This window comes from Tupaia chinensis, unplaced genomic scaffold, assembly GCF_000334495.1.
Source record: "Tupaia chinensis unplaced genomic scaffold, TupChi_1.0 Scaffold000074_1, whole genome shotgun sequence".
Classification (NCBI taxonomy): Eukaryota; Metazoa; Chordata; class Mammalia; order Scandentia; family Tupaiidae; genus Tupaia; species Tupaia belangeri.
Genome location: NW_006159534.1, coordinates 4,765,546 through 4,777,355, shown reverse-complemented (window position 1 = coordinate 4,777,355; position 11,810 = coordinate 4,765,546). Strand labels below are relative to the sequence as shown.

Sequence of the window (11,810 nt, the reverse complement as noted above, 5' to 3'; positions counted from 1 at the left end):
CCACTCTCTCCCATGCGTCCGGAGGTGGCTGACTCTGTCGCTCGGGGCCTCGCCAAACCATGCCCAGCTGGGGCCCATGCCTGCCACACCTTCCCAGCTGCACTGCCTATCGCCAGACAGGTAAGAGAGAGCAGCTGCTGCCAGCAGGGCCTGAATGGGCCAGAGTCATGCATCTTGCTGGGAGGTGCAGGTAGCTCGGGACAGAAAGGCACCATCCTGTTGTCACAACCCGCATTTCTTCTGCAGCAGAGATGCTCAGCGCGGGTTGAGCCTGCCACCGTCCCCAGGAACAGGGCGCAGGGGCATGCCCATCTTCCTGGGGAGTCGGTGCTCAGCCACACATGTCCTTTGTGTTCTTTTGCCTCTTTAACCCCAACTCCTCAGGTCCCCCGAAACCTGCTTTCTGGTTGAAAGGGATCCCTCAGGGGGCTCTGCAAACAGTGAGGCTGGTATCTGGACTATGACACGGTCTCTATTTTTAGTTTCATTCATGCCTTCTCTGCTGTTGTTTTTCAACGGGTCGCCGGCACGGCAGCTGGCTGCTCACAGCATCTGCTTGTTCCCAGACAGCGTGCAGGTCCCAGTGCTGCTGGTGACTAACACGGTGACACATTCCGATGCAGGGGACTCAGTCACTCACTGTGAGTTGGAGATGAAAATGCACCGGAGGTCACCAGTTTCTAAGCAGTGAGTCGAGGGCACAGTTGCCACCTTTAGGAGGTGGTGAGTCCCTGGCACCAGCTGTGTGGGCCCTTCTCAGGGCTGTCTAGTTAGTGGCTCTTTTTGGAGCAAGGAGGAGGAGGCTGACTCTTTTCTTTCGGTGTCAGAGCCACTCAGGATCAATCCGTTGTTTGAGCACATGTGGAAAGCCTGGCTTTAAGGTCTGTTGAGGTCATGGCCTGGGGGTGCTTACGGTCTAATAAGTCATGGAGATAAGCTTACTTTATCCTGCAACTCGGGTTAATTTTGGATTGTTTTTTCTTATATATTTGGAAAACTTCAGGGGTTTCTTAGAAGATGGAGGAGGTGCTGGAAAGTGGGAGTGAAATAACCGTGTTCATGAGATTGTATTCATGCTTGGGAGTAGTTAAAAGCTCTAAACGTGTAATGGGGCATGATGCCGATGATGGCTGTTACTGTTATTTTGAGAGTGACAGCCTCAGGAGCAGTCAAGCCAGTCAGCTTGCTTGTATTAACTGCTTGCTGATGCCTATCCACCGAGCAGGCGTCCTGGAAGAAGCATGTGCTGGGGTTGGAGGGCTGCCGGGAGAGGGTGGGGAAGAGGGGAGAAGAGTGTGTAGTGCGGCTCACCTGCCTTCATGGCCAGGCAGAGGTAAGCCACACCTGGGTAGCAGATCCTTCTGATCTTTTTCTTTCTTCTTTCTTTCTTTTTCTTTATCCTTTTCCCTTCCTTCCTTCCTTCCTTCCTTCCTTCCTTCCTTTTTTCTTTCTTTCTCTCTTTCTCTTTCTCTCTTCCTCTTTTCCTCTCTCCCTTTCTCCCTTTCTCTCTTTCTCTCTCTCCTTTCTCTCTTTCTTCCTTCCTTCCTTTCTCTTTTTCTCTTTCTTCTTTCTTTCTCTCTTCTTTCTCTCTCCTTCCTTCCTTCCTTCCTTCCTTCCTTCCTTCCTTCCTTCCTTCCTTCCTTCTTCTCTTTCTCTTTCTTCTTTCTCTTTTTCTCTCTTCTTTCTCTTTCTTTCTCTTTCTCTCTCTTTCTCTCTTCTGCTCTTTCTCTCTTTCTTTCTTCTGCTCTTTTTTTTCCCTGTTTCTTTCTTTCTCTCTTCTTTCTCTGTCTCTCTCTCTTTTCTTTTTTAATTTCACATGGTGCCCAGCACACAAAAGAATCTAAGAACTTGCTCATATCTTTTGCCCAGTGGAATCAAACCTGCTTATGAGGCTGCAGTCTTTTTCACACGGGTCAGTGAGCACCACCCTGAAGAGTACATTTCCTTAGTCACGAGAGCTGTATCACAAATGCCAGGTACTCCCAGGGGACTGAGCAAGAGTGTGCACGGATGGCTGAGCAAACCCATCACACTTGCGTTAAGAAGGCATCCATGGAATACAGAGATGCAGCACGGGGTGGAAAGAACACTCTAGGTCCTGGGTTCAAGTCTTTCTAGGTCCATTCATTGAAATCCTCCGAGTCCACCCCTTGGGGCTGCTGGGCAGCTTCTATCAGGTGATCTATTAAATGGGAGCAATAAAAAGTGCCCAGTTCACTTTCAACAGCTTTTGTGAGGGTCAATTAAGGGTGTGATGGGGCTTCCCAATGGCCAAGCGGTGCTGAGCAGCTCTGCTGGGTGCTTTCCTTACGTGACGCTGCGTAATCGCCTCGACTTGCCAGAACAGAGGCTCGAGGAGGTTAAAACCCTTGGCCAAGTTCAACTGGGGAAGTGAGAGCAATGTGTGACCTGTGACTCGGCTGTACACATGTGAGTCTGCTCTGTACGACGTGATGGCTCAGAACACACTCCCTGCCACTCCTGTCCCAGGCTCTCTGTCTTGCACTTCCGCATTTTCTCATTGTATAGACATCTATGTTTCTAGAGATGCTGGATTGCTCCTTTGCTTCCCCTTTATCTTGCGGATTCGGGTATTTTTCACAATTGAACAAGTATCAGAATTCTTTTTTTTTTGGAGAGGTTTTCGCTATAGGGCGCGTGCGCTCACCAGACAGAGAGAGACAGAGAGACAGAAAGCGAGAAATCACCCCCCAGGGGGGATGGTCATGCTGCAATCCCTTCTCCTCCATTCTCCTCTCGGGATCTTGGGCACGCACCGCACACGCACCTGGCGTGAGTTTTAAGCCACTGGGTCCGGGACACGAACAGCGGTTGACTACGCGGGAGTCCAGCGACATAACCATTACGCTAACTGCTGGCTCCTGGTATCAGAATTCTTGACAGGACCTTTACACCTGTTCTCTGCATAGAATTTCCCAAAGGCTTTTGAATTCTTCAATAAAAAGCCCTAGAAGGAAACCAGTTTGTGGCCTAGTGGTTAAGAGCTGGTTCCCACATGGCTGACTACACAGTTCGAGTCCCAGACCCAGCAGCTTGAAAAACATGCCAGACATGTGTGTGTGTGCCTGAGATCTCGAAAAAAGGGGGAGCGACGGAGGGTAAGAGATTGCAGCATGAGCATGCCCCATGGGGAATGGAGGTGCTTTCATGCTCTCTCTCACTCTGTCTCTCTCTGGCAAGCTCATGTGCCTCCTGGCAAATTGGGAAAGATAAAAACGATCCTAGAAGGAAGAGAGTCTCAGAAAAGCTGAGTGGCTTCAGGTTGATTCCTCCTGTCTTTGTCTCTGAAGGCAAAGTGTCAGGGAGAATTTGCTCGGCATCCCTGCCTCGCGGTGCACCCACACAGCCCTGTCCCTCCTCCCGCCCCCAGCGCAGACATTAACGTGCACCCGGCACATGCCCGAAAGCAAGGCATCTCCCTGAGCGCTCTCAGTTCCCAGAGTGCTCTGCAATTTGGGGAGCAGGTTCCAGTGGGAAAACTGTCCCCAGAGTCCCTGGTTGCACTACTTCTTGCTGCTGTGGCTGCAGCTAGACCCTGTCTGTGGGCCGGTGGCTGGATTTTTCCTTTCTACATGATTCTAGGTGGCAGGCTGGAAGGGCACTGGGGGGGAGGACATGAAAGCCATTGCCTCAAGTCATTAAAAATGGAGGATTAGAAAGAGCTTATTTGATATTCAGAGGAGGGGAGAGGGCTGAAGCTGCTTTCTGCCTGCCGCTGTAGACCCTGATGGAAATGGGAGAGCTTTTGTTACTGTCTAAGAATGGAAGACACTGACGGCAGTGTCTGGGCGCAGAGGTGAGAAGAAGAGCTACATTTCAGTTGTTACAGAGTCTCAAGTTTCCCTCTCCGTCGACTTTGAGAACTAGATGCCCGCTCTTTGTCTCCGGCCTTGCCACCCTTTCCGCTGTAGCTGCCACCTCCACCCCCACTCGGTGTGGGGCCTCTGCCTTCTCTGACTCCAGTGTGACTTCATGTTTTCATAAGGCTGAATGATTTAAAATCCATGTTTGCCTTTTTAGCTCCTTGAATTCTTAAAGCAACACAGGAAGTTAGCAGTGCCTTAGTAATTCTGAGTTCAGCCATGAGAAAGCAGTGCCCCAAGCCGAGGTGAGCAGCAGTGAAGGGGCAGAGTTGGAGCCTGCTTCTCTGCCTCTGGAGCCTGTGCCATTTCTGCCACCCCATGGCGCTTCTGTGGGCCAGCATCTTGCTCTGACATGGGCTCCTTCACTGATCCGTTGGCCGGTTCGGTTCAGTTCAGCCAGTGTTTCCTGAGCATCTTCTGGATGCAGGCACCACGCTTGGTGTTAGAGACGTGGAGATGAGAAGGATATATTTTACCCATGTATTGTGTGTCAAAATGGAAGGGGTCAGAGCCTGGCATACTGCCTAGCACACAGGAGGAACTTCGATGTTCGTCGGATGAATGAACAACTGCACTTTCTCTGCCCCTGATGGATTTAGGGTTTGGTAAGGGGAAGAGTTGCAGGTGCCTACGTGTGTAGGTGCTGAGGTTGAGAAGTACAGAACGCAGCGGGGGGTGGGGGGGGCAGTCACCCAACCTGGGTGTTTAGGGAAGGCTTCTTGGAAGAAGCCATCCTGACATAACACTTTGAAGGATGAGGTGGGACTTAGCTGGGATGAGTTTTCCAGGCAGAGTCAAAGGAGTTAAGGAAGCCCAGAAAGGTGGAGCCCAATGAAATGTGCTCGAGATTGTGAACAGTGTGGAGCTGTAGGAGCCTGGAACATGAGCAGAGCAATGGTGGGTGACTCTCAAGGACCCCGATTTGTGTCAGAATCTTTATTGAAGCTTGAACTTTATTCTTAGGCTGGAAGGGCTTATCGACTGAGGAGAAGAGAACGCGACCATAGTTTTGGTGGAAACAGGTGACTGTGACTACAGAGTGGAGTAGAATGTAAGGAGACAGGCTGGGTTGTGAAGACCAGAGACCGTGAGGGTGCGGTCAGGATCACAAGGATGTGACTCAGGGCCGTGGCAGCAGGATGGAGGGAAGGACACAGATTTGAACACCATGGGAGATGTAGTCACTATGATTGGGTAATTGGTTGATAATCGTAGAGGAGATAAAAGGAGTCGCCTCCAACTGCTTCCCTGTTTCTGGCTTGAGTCACTCCGTAGATGGTGGTGCCAGAACTGACATCAGGAATTCCAGAGGAAGCCAAGGTTTATATGTGTGTGTGTGAGGGTGAGGAGGGGGTGGGGGTAGAGGATAAAGCAGGGCAGCAGAGGAAGGGGATAGGATATACTTCATTTTAGATAGCTTTGCATTTACTGTACTGGAGATTTAAGAGGATCTAGGGGTCTATATAATGGGGAGAGGTGCCAGAGCTGGAAAAAGCTATTTAGAAGTAGTCCATCTACCCAGTGTAGTTAGGACCAGGGGCAAGGATAAAAGTGCCTGAGTTGCAAGAAGGATGGAGTGGGAGGTCATGGTTAGAGAGGAGGGTGGGCCTGGAGGAGTAGCCAGGGAAGGAGACCAAGGATAAGGGCAGACAGCCCAGTGAAAAGCCAGGGAGGTCAAGGGAATAAAGAGGTGAACAGTGAACAACCACCGTGGCAAATGCGGCCAGGAGCAGCATAGAGACAAGGACTGAAGCATGTCCATTGGAACTCACTGTATGGGGGTCACTGTTCTGGGTGCATCGCGGGGCCAGAAGTCAAATGGAAGATTGAGGAGGGAACACAAAGGGAGGAAACTGGGCAACACCCCAAGGTTCTTTTTTTTTTTTTTTTTTAAAGAGGTTTTTGCTATAGGGCACTTGTGCTCGCCAGAAAGACAGAGAGAGACAGAGATAGATACAGAAAGCGAGAAATCATCCTCCAGGGGGGATGGCCAAGCTGTAATCCCTTCTCCTCCATTCTTCTCTCGGGATCTTGGGCATGCACACACACGCGCCCAGCGTGATTTTAAGCCACCAGGTCCAGACTCAAACTGCAGTCGACAACATGGGACTGCGACATAGCCATTACTTCAACTGGCTGGTCCCACTTTTTTTTTTTTTTTAATGAAAGAGGTCAGAGTATTTTTATTGCCAAGTGTAGAATAACATGGGAGAAAGCGAGGGTAAGATAGGAGAGTGGGTACAGCAGGACGCGTGGAAAAGGATGGGCTCAAGGCCATAGGAGACAAGGTTCACCTTGAACTGTCACGTCTGGCAGTTGTGGGCAGGACTCAGGATGTGTGTAAATATGGTAGGTTCGTGGGGGCTGAAGGGGAGAGAGGTGCAGGCATCTCCTACCTGAGGCCTCCACCGTCTTGGTGATACAGGAGACCAGGGTGTGGCGTGCCGAGGACTGTGGTGCTGCACTGGCCCTCCCTTGCTCTGCACCCTGTGTTCCTGCTCCTCAGCTGCCTTTGCAGGAACCAGTTGGCCACTGGGAAATGATTTTTTTAAAAGTGAATTCAGGGTTCAAAACTGACATCATAATGAGAACAGGAAAGGATTGAGGAGGTGTGTGAACAGGCCATCAATTTTTTAAAAGAATTACTGGGTTGTTGGGAAAGTTGTGAAGCATTTTTTTCTGCATAGAATAACATGGAGAAATTTGTCATGACTTTCCTGACCACCTAATATTTAATTTTGGGGTCAGCAGTGGTGTAGTGGTTAAGGCACTGGACTCCCACATGGCCCACCATTGTTTGAGTCCTGGATCTGGAGGCTTGAAACTCATGCTAAGCACTTGTGCATGCATGCCCAGGATCCTGAGAGGAGAATGGACAAGGTGGGATTGTGGTAGGGCTGGCCAACCCTGGGGGTGGGGGGTGCTTTCTCACTTTCTCTCTCTCTCTCTAACTTTCTCTGTCTCTCTGGGGCACACATGTGCTCTTTCGCACAAGAATTTTTTTTTTTTGGAGAGGTTTTTGCTATAGGGTACGTGCGCTCACCAGACAGACAAGAGAGAGACAAAGAGACAGAAAGCGAGAAATCACCCCCCAGGGGGGATGGTCACGCTGCAATCCCTTCTCCTCCATTCTCCTCTCAGGATCTTGGGCACGCATGCACACACGCCGGCAGGAGTTTTAAGCCACTGGGTCTGGGACGCGAACCATGGTTGACTACATGGAAGTCCAGCAACGTAGCCATTACGCCAACTGCTGGTTCCACTAAACAATTTCTAAAAAAACAAAAAACAAAAAACAAAAACGAATTATTTAATTTTATTTAGTATTATTATTTTAATTTGTTATGGTGCATATGGGGCTTGCATGCTCAGCAGAGAGAGACAGAGAGAAAGAGAGAAGAAAAATGAGAAAGCAAACCACGAGGTCCAGAACTTGAACTGCAGTTGGCCATGTGAGAGTCCAGCACCTTAACCATCACACCACCTGCTAGTCACCACAGGCCATCATTTTATTCTTTTCCCAGTGTTGACTTATTGTCCTGGATGGTGCATGTGTAGAGGGGAACTTACCAGTGGGAAAAAAGGCGCAGTCGAATTCTGCCCAGGTGCTCTGGATGGGAGTGGCTACAGCCCTAAGAAATGTGACTTTAGGCAGTTTCTATTTAGCTTTTGTAGGTAATATCTAAGAGTTGTACCCTCTCTAAACCTCTGTGAATTTTAGTATCTGCGGCCTAGGTGTCAAATAACAGGGTTTTCTTTTCTTTTCTTTTTGAAGAATTATTTATTCAACTCCATTTATTCATTCATTTTATTTTAATTTGACCAGATAGAGAGCAGAAGGAAAGTGGGAAAGCAAGCCACCAGATCCAGGACTTGAACCATGGTCTGGCATGTGGGAGTGTCCAGAACCTTAATCACCACGCCACCTGCTGGTCCCCATAACAGAGTTTTCTGAAAATAGGTTTATTTATGGGGAAAAAACTTAAAGAAAATGAATTTCCATTAAAATATTCTGTTCCTTATACATTTGTTTCCTTGCACAGATAGTTCACTTGGAGACTTATTTTATGGAAACCATGCCGTCACTAGTCACCCTATTTTCAAAACTTGTGTTCCGCTATGATATGTTATTTCAAATGTACTCAGGTCAAAAGAACAGACCCAATGTAAGTGTCAACACTCCCCACTTCCTACCCTGGATGAGTTTTTTGTTGTTGTTAGAGGGTGTGTGGACTTGCCAGAGAGATAGAGAGAGAGAGAGAGAAAGTGAGAGAGAGAAAGTGAGAGAGAGAGAGAAGAGAAAGCACCTTCTATGAGAAATGGTCACCCTGCTTTCCCTGCTCCATCGCTTCTTCCTTTTGGGGTTCTGAGAGTGTATACAGACGTGCCCAGCCATTTCTTAAGCTTCCAGGTCTGGGAAGTCTTGAACCATATGGTTTGCCATGTGGGATCCAGCCACCTTAAGCACCAGGCCAGTAACTGGCCCTCCTAAATGACTCTAAAACATTTCCCAGGTAGTGTATCATTTCAACTATAAATATTTCAGAATATATCTATAAAAGGGACTCTTAAGAAAAAAATAACCCCAATATCAACATCGCACTAGAAAGTTAACAATAATAGCATCAGATCATTAAATATCTACTCGGGTGCTCAAATTTCCCTGATGGTCTCATAATACTTTTGCAGTTTTAAATTTGAATCAGGATCTGAAGTTAAGTCTGTATATTGCATTTGGTGGACATGTTTCTTAAAATTTTATTTTATTTGTTTACTTTTTGAGGTTTTTGCCACAGGGTGCATATAATTGCCGGAGGGAAACTGAGAGAGACAGTGAGAAGGAAAGTGAGAAATCACTCCTCAAGCGGGGATGGCCACATCATGATTCCTTCTCTTCCATTCTCCTCTTGGGATTTTGGGCATGTATGCATATACGCCTGGCATGATTTTCAAGCTGCTGGACCCAGGACTCAAACTGCAGTCAGCCTTGTAGAAGCCCAGTGCTGTAACCACTATATCACTTCCTGGCCCCCCAATTTTTTTTTTTTTTAACACAGATACTCATTCTTTGAGAGATAACACTTGTGTAATCCTGGAATGTCTGTTGATTTGGTGTAATTTCTTTAGTGCTGCTGAAGGAAAGACCTAAGGAAGAACTACTGGTTTATATACCAATGCGTCTGAGGTTTAGCTTTAAAATTCTTTTCTAGACACATTTGGTGAGGGGGGTGTATATGGAAAAGGAAAGAGACCAAGAAGAAAGCCTGCAGTGAGTGCTAAAGAGGTGGGAAAAAGTTTAAGAGGAAAATGAAAAAGATAACAAAGACTTACACAGCCTCAGCACCAAGAAGCTCGAAGATTCTTAACAAATGTGGTACATTTATTTTCTTCCTTTTTTTTTTTTTTTCTTAAGAGAGATTTTTGCTATAGGGTGCGTGTGCTCATGGAGAGACACAGAGACAGGAAATAAGAAATCACCCGCTCCCCCCAAGTGGGAATGGCCCTACTGCAATCCCTTGCAATCCCTTCTCCATTCTCCTCTTGGGATCTTAGGCATGCATGCACGCATACCCAGTGTGAGTTTTAAGTCGCCCGGTCCAGGACTCGAACCGTGGTCAACTATATGGGAGTCCAGTGGTGTAACTGTTATGCCATCTGCTGGTCCCACAAATGTTGTACCTTATACATTCTTTTATCACCACAGTGAGCTGTTGATGTAAAATGAATCTCTAAATAATGACATTCTATTTATGTAGCACCTGTCCCCAAACAGCTTATTAAGTACTAGGATTAAGTAATTCTTGGTGGAAATTAGGGAAGTAGTAGCAATTCTTTTCTTTACACTTATTTTTTATTTATTTCTCCCATGGGAGATAGGAGAGGAAAGAGAGAGACAAAGAGATCCTGTTAGGGTGCTCATGCCACAATTCACTCTTGATCTTGGCCAACTCAGATCACAGGCACTCCTCCCTCCCTCCTCCCCCCCACGTGCTCAGGGAGGTCCTGGTGAGCAAAATTAAGACCTTCCCAACGTGGATCCAACTGTGCTGCCGCCATGCCACTGCCGGTCCCTGCAGTGGTACCGTTCCTGCAGTCAGTTCGCCGACGATGACAGACTCAGAGAGGGCAAGGCACTTGCTTCTAGTTATAGATTGAAACTTGGGGCTGTTGAATCCACCGCTCTTTGTTTTCCAGGTCAGTCTATGCCCCTCTAAATCTGCGATCTGTTTTTGCACATACTTGCTCACTGACAAAATCCCAAGGGAAGCTAAGATCACCTCCAACTGGAATTGACAAAGCATTCTCTTACAGGCTTCCTCATTTTTTCCCCCTCATCATCGCCCCAAAAATCTACAGGCTAGGGATGTTAATTTGTGTTTTACGGATGAGGACACTGCAGTTTAAGGTTTTCGGTCACATTAGTTAGTGATCAGGAGCTAGTCAGCGTAGTTAGTGTCATGGGACTGGTTAATGGCAGAGTTAGGACCGAAGACCCTTTCTTCTGTTCTTCTGTTCCAGGTCCTATGCTTCTCTGGTTTTCTTTGCAGAACTCCTGGGCTCACACCCTGGCTGCAGACTTCTCTCTGTGTCTCCTCTGAGGTTCCTTAGGAGGAGCGGAGCCGGGTTATTACAAATTAAATATCTAGATGCTCAAACTGATGAACAGGAAATGAGGCTGCTAATGCTCAGAGGAACGAAATCGAGATGCATTTTTGTTTAAGTAGAATTTTGGGCCAAGTGGCCTTTTTCTGTCCTGCCCTTCTCTGTGTCCTTCCAGTCTCCATGGAAACCCCAAATCAATGCAGCGTATGTTGATTCATGTTTCTACTGTTACTAGGAAGCTACGAAGTGGAAATTGCTTTGAAAAGATTTGCGGAAGAGCTTTAGCATGATGACCAGAATTCCAATCTAATATCCAAATGACTGTTTCATTAAAAGCTTTTAATGTGGGACTATCCCAGGAGGTATGTTGATGAAATAAACACACAGGGGGCATTTGGCAATAAATCTCCTCCTCCACTCTCATGGCTTTTTAAAATATTATATTGGCGATTTTAATTCCCTTTATCTTCAATTTAATTACATTTTCATGACCCGTGTGACCATGCCAGGTGCTCCTTTTGCTCTTGATTAATTCCACTCTGCCCTGACCAGACTGCCGGGACAGTTCTCGGATGCCTGCGTACCTGTGCTGCTGTGCCTCAGTGTCGTTCGTGTTTCGTGTTGTGTTGACTTTGGCCTTGACCACGAGACCACACGAATCGGACACATTTCCATCATTGGCAATCCATGGTGATTTTCCCTATTTTAAAAAACGGAACCTAAAATCGGCCAACCTTAGTGAAACACCTGCTCTGTACAAGGCAATGAGAATTGATAGCAAAGGGAATAAATCCCTTCCCTTCCTCGTATCTGTGGTTTGGGATCAGTTGGAAGGCTCGGAAAACATAAGACAGCAATGTGCGCTGTTAAAAGACCATAGAGTAAAAGGGTGGTAATGGGATGGAGGGGTTCTTTCTGATTAAGGGAATTCTGAAAAGGCTTTGGAAATGAGAAGTTTTAGCTTGGAGGTAGTGGGTTTAAAGGGGGAGCTGGGGGACCAGCAGTTAGAGTAATGGCTATGTCGCTGGACTCCCATGTAGTCGACCGTGGTTCGCGTCCTGGACCTGGTGGCTTAAAACTCACGCTGGGCACGTGTGCGTGTGTGCCCAAGATCCCAAGAGGAGAATGGAGGAGAAGGGATTGTGATGTGGCCATCCCCCCAGGGGGTGATTTATTGCTTTCTGTCTCTCTGTCTCTGTCTGTCTGGCGAGCGCACGCATCCTATAGCAAAAACCTCTCCCCCCACCCCCACCCCCCCAAAAAAAACCAACAACAAAGAAAAACGGGGAGCTGGATGTTAACAGGCAGATCCACGGTAGAGGC

General features: G+C 47.6%; 1 protein-coding gene across 2 annotated transcripts in view; it reads left to right on the top strand.

The window, feature by feature from the left end:
- The first annotated feature begins 6 nt into the window (after positions 1 to 6).
- The window catches only part of RGS8 (regulator of G protein signaling 8), a 73,474-nt gene continuing 61,670 nt past the window's right edge, over positions 7 to 11,810 (top strand). The window contains exon 1 of one of the 2 annotated variants that reach the window (XM_006142334.2): positions 7 to 120. In XM_006142334.2, coding sequence (XP_006142396.1) covers positions 13 to 120 — 108 coding nt within the window. In that variant the 5' untranslated portion in view covers positions 7 to 12. Of the gene's footprint in view, positions 121 to 10,787; positions 10,850 to 11,810 lie in introns of those variants that run through there. The other variant, XM_006142336.2, reaches the window with a different exon arrangement.